General features: G+C 35.5%; 1 protein-coding gene across 7 annotated transcripts in view; it reads left to right on the top strand.

Annotated features, from left to right (window-relative positions):
- Window positions 1-11,356, top strand: part of cxxc5a (CXXC finger protein 5a) — a 50,438-nt gene extending 39,082 nt beyond the window's left edge. For 4 of the 7 annotated variants that reach the window (XR_012397226.1, XM_681066.10, XM_073935983.1 and 1 more), the window contains exon 3: window positions 9,998-11,356. Coding sequence is in view for 6 of the 7 variants with exons in the window: in XM_681066.10 (XP_686158.5) it covers window positions 9,998-10,039 (42 nt within the window). In the remaining variant the exon portion in view is untranslated. Of the gene's footprint in view, window positions 1-9,994 lie in introns of all 7 variants that reach the window. The other 3 variants (XM_009295514.5, XM_009295515.5, XM_005161382.6) reach the window with 1 other exon arrangement.
- The last annotated feature ends 996 nt before the right edge of the window (window positions 11,357-12,352 follow it).

Genomic DNA, 12,352 nt, shown 5'->3' with positions numbered 1-12,352 from the left:
GCCACTGCGTCACCTAATACTTCGTTTTAATATATTTATTATTATATATACTTAATGTTATCAATTTTATTCTGCAAGAAAGCATTAAATATATTATAAAATATAAATATATTCATATTTCTTGATCAACAAATCAGCATTTATGAATCTGAGGGATCATGACTCCAAAAACTGGAGTATTGATGGAGAAAATTCTGCTTATAAATGACCATTTCAAATAAATGTAAATAGAAACAGTTATTTTAACTGTAATAGTGTCTCACAATATTACTGTTTTTATTATATTTTTAATAAATAAAGTCATACAATACATTAGTTTATTTCTATACAGGATATTGAATATTTGGACATTGAATGAAGTTTTTATGATCTTGGATACTTTATTCACTGAGGTTAACAATGCATTATCCACTTGTTAAGTGTGACGTCACACGAAGTGGATTCCAGGTTAAATCGCTGTATCAAACTGTATGGTAAGACTCAACATATGATGATAATAAACATTTACAAAGCGCTGTATTACTTTCGAAAATCAAGATCGCAATATAAAAATCTATGCGGAATATCTGATGGCCAGAAAGTGATAAATTTTTTTAAACTTTTAAAATAATGGTGTTTGTGAGGCAGTAAGTCTAGAGACTGTTTTGTACACCATGATCTTATGTAAAGTTCACTTTAATCTGTGATATAACTAAATAAAATATTCTGAATATTTTCTCAATTTAAATGAGCAGCTGCTTGGACACGGAAACAGCATTTCATACATCACGACTTAACAAGCGGACAGGAATGTCTTCAGTTTCAGCCACTAAAATGCTGTATTCTTTCTTAGTCTAAAGAGTTTGGTATATGTTAGAGTTTAGTAAATTTGATGTATTTTAACAAGTTGCATACACCCTAATGAAAATAACCTCTGAAAACTTGCTTTCTAATTCAAGAACTCCATCTAATAGCTGTATTTAAAGATTACATGAAGAAGCACTAAACCATTGAAGAGCTCAAAGTTAACATGTGTCCAGCTTATGTTGTGGAACACTTTAGTTAATAAATTATCTATCTCTACATGTTTTTTGAGGGTTTAAACATGTTGGTCTTACTTTGTCTTGTCCAGGGCCGCTTCAGTGATACTGAGTGTGTGTGGGCTAGTGGTGCACAAGTGATCATGTGAGCAGGGATGTGTTTGCGCCCATGGCTTTGGCCAGATTTTGTGCCGCAGTATGAACACAGCAATGCCTGAGCTTCAACCTCAACGTTGCCTCACAAGGCTTCTTGCTTTTCCTCAGCTGGCCCAATCTCAGCGCCCACCTGAGTCCTGCCGCGGACGCCAACCCGACAGACGCGCAGCACTGAGAGAAGACAGAGAGAGAGCGAGATATAAAGAGGCCGTAGCGAGAGCAGTGTGGTGGGCGCTCGACGTGACTGCGTGGTGACTAAATAATGAATGTGGCGTATCGGCTTTCACGTGGAGCCAGGGCCATGGCCCATGGCTGGAGAGGAGGAGGGGGCAGGAAAGACAGAGCAGGGAGCGAAACGGGGAGAAGGAAGAATTAGATGAATCACAACGGCCGCAGAGGAGAGCGGAAGGATGCAAAACAAACCAAAGTCTGTCGATTTGGGGATTTTTTTATTAGAAATGCTTTAGAGAAAAATGTGTCTGCAGGAAGTGGGATGAAATTTAGAATGAAATCATGTGATTTTGTTCATACATAAGCTCTTTGCTTGTAGAGATGCAGCAACATGTCAACCGATAATACACATTGGGTGTTTTTTGAGCTAAAATTTTCTTTAAAATATCTAAAAAACAAAAATCACTAACAGTTTTATATATTTTTCTAACCTAATTCAATTCAATTCAGTTTTATGTGTAAAGCTTTTTAGTAGCTTTTCAAAAGGTGCACATTATTCCATAACAATCAAATTCAGAAAGGTTTAGGAGCTGTATATGAACAGTTGAAACAAGTTTACATAAACTCTAAAGAAGAAACATAACCACTTTTTCAAAAATATCTGATGGTAAATCATACTAAATGTTTACTATTTTAGGTCCCTCAGGATTACCTAAATGATTTACATTTGCTAAATACCAGAATAATGAGATCATTTTTTGAGAATTTTGTATTAATTTCTAGACAATCAAAAGTTTACATACATTTCCTTGGTATTTTTTCAGCTTTGCTTTTAAACTGTATAACTTTGGTCAAATGATTTGGGTATCCTTCCACAAGCTAGCTTCTCACAATAGTTTGAATGTATTTTGGCCCATGTATTTTGGCTTTGTGATGGCCACTCCAAAACGTTCACTCTGTTGTCTTTAAAGCACATTTTACCTAATTTGGCAGTATACTTAGGGTCATGGTCTGTTGGGAAGACCCATTTGGGGCCAAGTTTTATGTTCCTGGCTGAAGTTTTGATATGTTGCTTCAGTATTTCTACATAATGTTCTTTCATGATGCCATCGATGCTGTGAAGTGGCATATATGATGCTGCCACCCCCATACTTTACAGTTGGGATGGTGTTACTGTAAGCTTTCCCCTTTTTCCTCCAAATGTAACACTGGTCATTATGACCAAACAGTTCAATCTTAGTTTTATCAGACTACAGGACATGTCTTCAAAAATTATTCTTATTTCTTAGTGTAATTTACCAGATTGTAATGTGGCTGTTTTTGTTGATTCTGGCTTGTTGATTTTCCCATGTTGTCACACAAGGAAGCTGTGTGTTTGAGGTTTTCCTTAAATGCTATTCTACAGTTGTGCCTCCAATTAACTCAAATGTTGTCAATTAGCCAATCAAAAACTTCCAAAACCTTAACACCATCTCAGCTTTTTTAAAGGCATCATAATCTTATTGTATGTAAAATTGACTTTAAGAAAAGTTATAACAATTTCTCAAAAATCAAAAAAAAAATCTTTCATTATTCTGCTATTAAGCATAACAGAAACGAGTTTGATAATTCTAACTTACCTAAAAAAGAAAAAGTTTAGTCACATTAACATCTGACTTTTTTTAAACTGTTATGTGCCTTTTTATACAGTGTATGTACACTTCTAGTTTCAACTGTATTTACAAAAAAACACTGTTCAACTGTAGAAGGGAGCATAATTGGGCAGACACAACCCTTTCTAATATTTTAGACATAAATAGAAGATTTGAAATGGGCCTTTAATTAGCTAAGTTGCTGGGATCAAGATGTGGTTTCATAATAAGAGGCTTAATAACAGCTATCTTGAAAGGGTTTGCATCGTGACCTAAAGATAAAAAAGATTGATAACATTAAGAAGCAGTTCTCCTACTATTAGTAGTAACTATTTTAGTAATTATGTTAAAAATGGGATCTAACATACTTGTAGCTGATTTAGACGTAACGTTAATTTATCTAGCTCTTTTTGTCCTATGATTTTGAAGCACTTACATTATACCAAATGTTTTGAAGAATGTTCAAATGTAGCTATAAGTAGTGACAAGGACCATGTACTAGCACTTCATGATTTTGTCAAGTACAATGCGGTCCTAGATAACCATCTATGCTGATCCTGAAACATTATTTTTGTTAGAAAATGTAATCCACACCTATTCCCTATGCCTAAATTCAACCATAACTGTAAATTATTCCCAAAGTCAGAGAGAAATAATGGTTAGATTACAATCATGTAGAAGTGCATAAACCGAACTGTAAGTCTGAACGGTAAACATGTCTCTTAATTCTGATTGGCTGATTGGAATGTTGTTCTAGAACCAACACAGATGTTAATACAGGAACATGTCCTACTTGGTGAAATCAGGCTGGTGAGCGTTATAAGAACCCTAAAATATAATTAATGTGATAAAACAGCGCTTCTTCTCTGATCATGACCAGGAGAACCAGAAGTGACTGTGCCAACAGTGGCATTATATAAGCTCTGCTGTGGCTTTCAGCTTTAGTCTGCTTAATACTGCCATGATAATACAATTTTTGATATACTAAAAACAATGATTCATTGGATTTACTCAACTTTTTAAGGTAAGTGTTTGCAAACAATTTATATGGCATGTATTTAAACAAACAAATTAAGTTGCACATTACTTTTAAGTTACTTAATTAGGTTGCACATTACTACATTCAATTTGTTTATCTAAATTCCGCCCATATAAATTGTTTGCAACCACTTACCTTAAAAAATGTAGTAAATACAATCATTTTGTTCGGTGTACTTATCTCATATATGAACATGATTTCTAGAGGAGTCCCGTAATGAACGAAACACCCATGAGTCCACACTCACTCAAGGTGTCATCAAACTACACTTTTTTTTTTGTTGTGAATACAAAATTACATATTGCGTCTTTAAATTAGTTATCCAATGCTTTTGTCTAATCAGCTTGGGTGTGATCAGTTTAAAACTCTATAGGATTGAAACATCTTCAAAACAATCATCTGTTTTAATGACTATAGTTTACATACAGCAGGTGAGCAATTAGCAAATGTCATCATTGAACCGGCCAATAGTTGTTTAATCAAATCTGTGCTGGTATCAGCTAGCAGTGCTCCACTAATAGCCTTGTTAAACACTTGAAATCAAACTTTTCTATTGAAACAGAAACTTTCATTGGGAGATACTGAAGACCTTTTTAAAATCACCCATAATCATTAGTTGTAGTTAGGTAATATTTGTCCCTGCTTCTGAATATTAATAGTTATCTACAATATGGCAGGCAAGCAGTATGCAAAGAGTATATCTGACTTCATAGTCTTTGTAAAACAGTGGGCAAAAAAAGTTTCTGAAAGGCTTTCTTCTTCTGGTCAGGATTCTGGTCGCGATTTGTGGTGCTGTGCATTGATGGATTTGCTCTTCAGTGCTTGGACTTTCAGCAATAAAAAACACTCTGAACGGAACTAAACTGAATTTCAACTCTGAAAACTGGACTGAAAGTTACTAGAAGTTCTATGTTAAGCTGGTTTGACACAATCTTCATTGTAAAATTGCTATAGAAATAACCATGAATTGAATTGAATTCTTGTGTGGCTACTTATAATTGCAATAAAAAGTTTATTATTTTTTAGAGAGTTTATCGCAATGGGAATCGTTTTCTTCTTTTAAAAAAATTTCCATTTTAAAAATTAAATTAAGTTAATTTAGTTCCAAGTTTTAGTTCCAACTTTAGTCTGGTCTTTTTAGTAAAGTCAACTAGTCCTTTTAAAGCAATAGTTCTCACAAAAATGTACAGTTCCATCATTGTTTACTTACTATTTACTTGTTTTAAACCTTCACAAGTTTGTTTTTCTGTTAAACACAAAAGAAGATATTTTGAAGAATGGTGGAAACCAGAAACCATTGATTTCCATAGTACTTTTTTCCTACTATAAAAATGTAAATTATGTCAGGTTTACAGCTTACTTCAAATGATCTCCTTTAGAGTTTAACTAAAAAAAGAACCTCAAGAAGGCTTGGAACCATTAGCAAGTATTTATTTATTTTTATTTATTTTTTTTTTTTGGGGGGGGGGGGGGGGGGGGTAAAAACAACAAGTAATTATTCTCTTTTTACAGTGAATGCTTGAGTTGATTTATTAAATGTGGTACCTGCTCAGATAGTTTGTGATTTTAGTTGTTGTTAAAATGTGAAGAGAGTAGTATTACTGCTGCGTTTTGTTTACCTTGGAAGCTGGTGTTTTGAAGGTGACCACGTTCCTGGACACTGATTGGAAAACCATGATGGATGCATCCATTGATAGCAAAAGCAGCTGTATTAGCACCGATTGCTCAATAGTATCATGTCCACTGATGGAGGTTGGATAGTACTCTGTGCAGCAAATAACAGTAAATAATACATTGCAATTTCTCATTGTTGATGTGCTGAGCAGCCATCTTGAAATCTGAAGTAGGGGTCCTCCAGTCAAAGTTTCCTAGTAGAAACTCAACATTTCCGACATCCTTGTATAAATGAAATGCTCCATAGACCTCAACCACTGTCGTAGCCACTTAGCTTATCACATTGCATCCTGGGATTGACTTCTCCATAAGGGAAAATTGCAATGTTACCTTTGATTCTGGCGTTTGTTGTGCGATATCCTTTTTCAGCGACAGCAGTTCATTGTATTTACTTTCCTCTGACAGAAAATAAGGACCATACACCCTCTAAAGGAAAGAAAGTGACCTTTGAAAAATGAGTTGTTTTATCCAGGACATACTTTGATTTTTCACTTGAAGTGGTGAGATACCGTTTCTGATTTTGTATTATTGACAAAATGTAAGCAGAGAGAATGGCAGTGATGGAACACAGCTAATGCAATTGGTCACATGTATGTGACTACATGACAAATGTAGTAGGCTATGTTTGATTTAGTACTTATACAGTACACACATTCATACTCATTCATTCATTCTCCTTTGGCTTAGTCACTTTATTCATCAGGGGTCACCACGGCGGAATGAACCACCAACTTATCCCGCATATGTTTTACACAGTGGATGCCCTTCCAGCTGCAACCCAGTACTTGGAAACATCCATACACACTTCGTCACACACAAACACCACGGCCAATTTAGTTTATTCAATTCACCTATAGCACATGTCTATGGACTGTGGGGGAAACCGAAGCACCTGGAGAAAACCCAAGCAAACGGGGAGAACATGCTGACTTCACACAGAAATGCCACCTGACCCAGCCAGGGCGCAAACCAGCAACTTTCTTGCTGTGAGGCGACAGTGCTAACCACTGAGCCACTGTGTCACCCCCACATTTGTACTAAATAGACAATTTTTGTGTTCAGAATTTAAAGGTAAATGCTAAACTAAAGTCAGCTAACCCAACAGTGTTTCTATTAGACAATGAGTAAAATGATTGCTCAGATGAACGTGCAAAGAATAAAATAATTACAAATTTGAATCACTGAAATGTTCACAAATAAAGGAAAAAATCAAATAATATATTTGCAAAATAAACAAATGTTCCTTTGTCAGTGCAAATTACAATGATCATCATTTTACACTACAAAGATCCAATAAAAAATACATCTCAATTCAAAGTGCAACTCGCGTGCAATAAAAACAAGGTAACGTATATGAATTAAATCAATAAATACTCAGTTCAAGTATAGCATAAGAATATGATAGTGTAAAAAAAAAAAAAAAACTCTAAACTTACTTTGTGCATCACTCATACAATGATGCAAGCAATCAAATGAACTCTCAGAGCAGAATGGATGATGAATTATGGTTACAGAGGTTTTTGTCAGACGAAATACCTACTTTGATATCACAAATCGGACAAACCTGTTAGAGTGATTATCAGTTTATGCTGTATTTGCTGGTGGGACTTTCTCAATCTGAAGAGCATCTTCTTTTTCTTGAAAGAGGAAGCCACTGTTTTAATGTGTTTTTGTACACAAGTATATTGTGGTGGTATTTGGATGTGGTACACTCTCATTCTAGGCAGCATTTGATTGGATGAAACCTGTGTCATGCAAGATGAGTCATCTGTGTTTGTGTTCCATTTTCTTGAAAGAGAAAGTTGGTGTTTTAAGGTGTCTATGTTCTCCCGTATATCGTGTTAACATTTGGAGGTGGGTATTCTCATTCTAGATAACATCTGATTGGATGAAACCTGTCTTGTCCAAGATGAATCATCAGTATTTGTTGCATTGTCTTCAAAAAGAAAGCCGCTGATTTAATGTTTATTTGTACTCCAGTATATTGTGGTGGCTTTAGATGTGGGAGAGTGGGACACTCTCATTCTAGACAGCATTTAATTGGACGAAACCTGTGTAGTGCAAGATGAGTCATCAGTATGTGTTTAGCGTTTTCTGGAAAGAGAAAGCTGCTGTTTTAATATCTATTTGTACACAAGTATACTGTGGTGGTATTTGGATGTGGGGCTTTCTCATTCTAGATAACATCTGAATGGAAGCAAATCTATGTAGTGCAAGATGAGTCATCAGTGTTTGTGTTCCATTTTCTTGAAAGAGAAAATCACCGCTTTAATGTGTATTTGTACACCAGTGTATTGTGGCTGCATTTGGAGGTGGGGCATTTTCATTCTAGACAACATTTGATTGGACGAAACCTGTCTAGTCCAAGATGAGTCATCAGTATTAGTGTTCTTTTATCTTAAAGTAAAAAGCAGCTGTTTTCATGTGTATTTGTACACAAGTATATTGTGTTAATATTTGGAGGTGGGGCATTCTCATTCTAGATAACATAATAAAGGGGGGGGATGGGGGCTTGAGTTGATTTATTAAATGTGGTACCTGCTCAGATAGTTTGTGATTTTAGTTGTTGTTAAAATGTGAAGAGAGTAGTATTACTGCTGCGTTTTGTTTACCTTGGAAGCTGGTGTTTTGAAGGTGACCACGTTCCTGGACACTGATTGGAAAACCATGATGGATGCATCCATTGATAGCAAAAGCAGCTGTATTAGCACCGATTGCTCAATAGTATCATGTCCACTGATGGAGGTTGGATAGTACTCTGTGCAGCAAATAACAGTAAATAACACATTGCAATTTCTCATTGTTGATGTGCTGAGCAGCCATCTTGAAATCTGAAGTAGGGGTCCTCCAGTCAAAGTTTCCTAGTTGAAACTCAACATTTCCGACATCCTTGTATAAATGAAATGTTCCATAGACCTCAACCACTGTCGTAGCCACTTAGCTTATCACATTGCATCCTGGGATTGACTTCTCCATAAGGGAAAATTGCAATATTACCTTTGATTCTGGCGTTTGTCGTGCGATATCCTTTTTCAGCCACAGCAGTTCATTGTATTTACTTTCCTCTGACAGAAAATAAGGACCATACACCCTCTAAAGGAAAGAAAGTGACCTTTGAAAAATGAGTTGTTTTATCCAGGACATACTTTGATTTTTCACTTGAAGTGGTGAGATACCGTTTCTGATTTTGTATTATTGACAAAATGTAAGCAGAGAGAATGGCAGTGAAGGAACACAGCTAATGCAATTGGTCACATGTATGTGACTACATGACAAATGTAGTAGGCTATGTTTGATTTAGTACTTATACAGTACACACATTCATACTCATTCATTCATTCTCCTTTGGCTTAGTCACTTTATTCATCAGGGGTCACCACGGCAGAATGAACCACCAACTTATCCGGCATATGTTATATCTGGCACAGTGGATTCTCATTCTCATTCTAGATAACATTTGTTTGGACGAAACCTGTCTAGTGCAAGATGAGTCATTAGTATTTGTGTTTCATTTTCTTGAAAGAGAAAGCCACCGTTTTGAAATGTATTTGTACGCAAGTATATTGTTGTGGTATTTGGAGGAGGGGCATTCTCATTCTAGACAGCATTTGATTGGACGAAACCTGTGAAGTGCATTATGGGTCATAAGTATTTGAGTTCCATTTTTTTTAAAGTGAAAGCCCCTGTTTTAATGTGTATTTGTACATTAGTATATTGTGGTCATATTTAATTGTGGGACGCTGTCATTCTAGGGAGCATTTGATTGGACTGAACCTGTCTAATGCAAGATGAGGCATCAGTATTTGTGTTCCATTTTCTTGAAAAAGAAAGCCACCATATTGAAGTGTATTTGTACACCAGTATATTGTTGTGGTATTTAGAGGAGGGGCATTCTCATTCTAGACAGCATTGACTGGACGAAACCTGTAAAGTGCAAGATGACTCATCAGTATTTGTTTATTTGTCGTTTTCTTGAAAGAGTAAGATGTTTGTGATGCATATTCATACACAGTATATAATAATTTGCAATTGAGTATTTGTATCTAAAGGTGGATCATTCTAATTGTAAAGATTGGACATAAGCTGTGTAGTTTAGAATGATTCATCAATAGTTTTGTTCCATTTTCTTGAAAGAAAAAGACAAAGTTTTAATGCAAATTTGAATTCTTGTATCTAATTAGCTTGATTTAAAGCCACAAAACACTTGGTGCTTTAACCTATTTGTTTTTCAATCAAATTGCATTCTACTAAATGTGGCCATTTTTGTTTCCCCACCCCCCCATTTCTCTTTTTCTTTCTCTAAGAAGGTGATGCTGCCGACGGGCGCGGCGTTCCGGTGGTTCCAGTAGGACTGTGACCTCTGACCTCCACCCAAAGCTCTGCCATCAAGTGCAATGCCAACTCTCGCTTGGATCATCTCGGGCACCAACACTGGCTGACAAACACAATCTACATGAAAAGAAAAAAGAGAAACACAATACAGCTATGAAAAAAAAAAACTTCATCACAAGATGCTGAACAATTAAACAACAATACAAAAAAGAATCAAACGAGTAATGGATGCACCTACTTATTCCTTGAACCAAAAATTAAACATAAATAAAAATATCTATGGCAACTTTCATTCCCTTTTATATGTTTCCATTTTGGTACCTTTTTGTCCCTTTTCCAACAGATTTTTGTCTGTGGCTTAGACATGGAACTGTTCATTGACAAACAGAAATGGCGGACTCAGTGTGGACAATCAACAAAATTTCTGTGTTTGGTGTTAATGTTGTTCACGTGTGGAAAGATACAGTACTTGTGTAGAGAATGTAAATTTTACGGCTATATTTTAAAATTAGTGGCTAATGGCAAGCACTATTGTAATTTAGGACCATTGTTCTTACTTAAAAAAACTGTATTTTATGACCGTTTCCTTTGTTTGTTTGTTTTTTGTTTGATTTCAATTTATAGTTTCGAAAACTGATCAATGTTTTGTCTTTTAAGGGATTCCAAAATCTGCAAACCCAGTTTTCTGAATGAACAAATATGCATCATAATAAACCCTACTCTATCGATGATGTAATTGAAATATGAAATTACATCATTTCTGTAGGGTTGTTACTACTGGAAGCTCCAAAATATCAATATTCATTTTGTTTTACTGTACTGGCAGCATTCTGTTATATTTTGTCAGATTATATCATGTGACCTCTCATTATATTATGTTTAAAAGTGTAATATTACAGATTGTCACATGATTGTTCTCAATGTACAGGTCTGAATTTTTACAGAGCCCTCCACAGCACTTGCTCGGCTCAATCGAACGCACTGAAAAAAAAAAAAGATTTATCTTTTTATTTTGTTTTGTTTTCATGACATTGCCGGTAGCTACATCTTTTAAAAAAAGCAGCAATGTTTGTATTGGATTAGAACTATGGGCTGGTTTTGTGAATAAAAACAAATGCATGTATTTGTGTCGAAAAATTTACAGCTCTGACGTCTGTCTATTTGCATGTTTTTTAAGAAACAGCAACAAACTTACAAAAAAAAAAAACTGACAACAAAATGGAAATGTTCGCAAAATCCTCTAGGTTGTTCTCTTTTCCATTCAAGCAGTAAAATAAAAAAGCAATGGGACACGATATGTCATTTTGAGATGCGATAAAGATGTTTTATCAAGAGTCTTTGATTTCTTCATCTTTTCCTACTTGATGTCTGACACACTTATATCAATGAATGAGCCCACTGATCTTAATATCACCTGCATTCCTTCATACGGTACAGTCTGACATTTAAAGGTAAAAAACACAATTAGAAGACAATGAATTATTGATACTCAGCCAACGTCTCTGACCGACAGTCTGTGAAAGGTAATCAGCAGCAAGTTAAATAGGAAAGGCAGAATGTTTTGGCTGCGCAAATACCTTTTGAGGTGTTCACAAAAAAAAGGCATGTGAGACAGTGGCATAGTTCATGGGGAATCATATGGTGTAGAAGATGGATACTTAAACGATTACTATCAACACCTTCAGTCAAATTAAAACTAAATATCCAGATTGATCTCACGAGGAAACTGAACTATTTTACGTTTTCAGTTTTAATTTGTAAAAGTTTAGTTGTATGACAAAATACGATTTTAAACGGGAGGTGTGGCATTCAAGCCCACCCCTAAACCCAACCGTTATTGGCGGATAAGCAAATCATACTAAATTAAATAAATGAGATCTCACGAAATATAGCAATTAAATCCAAAAAATTACAAATTGGCATGAAATAGCGTTGGAATATCTGAGAGTACTGGAACCATTAAAAGAAGTCAGATGGTCTGTTCACACTAAGGATGACAAATCGTCACCTTGATTTTATAAGGTTCTATCTGCATTCTAAATGATTTTGAGATTTTGAGCTTCAAAGTTTTTGCAGTCCTTCATTCATACATTTTACTTTGGCTTAGTCCCTTTATTAATCTGGGGTTGCCACAACAGAATGAACTGCCAACTTATCCAGCATATGTCTTACACAGCGGATGCCACCCAGTACTGGGAAACACTGATACACAGTCATTCATACACACTACAGCCAATTTAATTTAATCAGTTCACCTATACTGCATGTGTTTGGGCTGTGGGGGAAACCGTAGCACCCAGAGAAAACCAAAGCAAACATGGGGAGAACAT

This window comes from Danio rerio, chromosome 21 (assembly GCF_049306965.1).
Source record: "Danio rerio strain Tuebingen ecotype United States chromosome 21, GRCz12tu, whole genome shotgun sequence".
NCBI classification, from domain to species: domain Eukaryota; kingdom Metazoa; phylum Chordata; class Actinopteri; order Cypriniformes; family Danionidae; genus Danio; species Danio rerio.
Note: the sequence above shows the minus strand (reverse complement) of the source record. Positions and strands in the feature narration are given on the sequence as shown.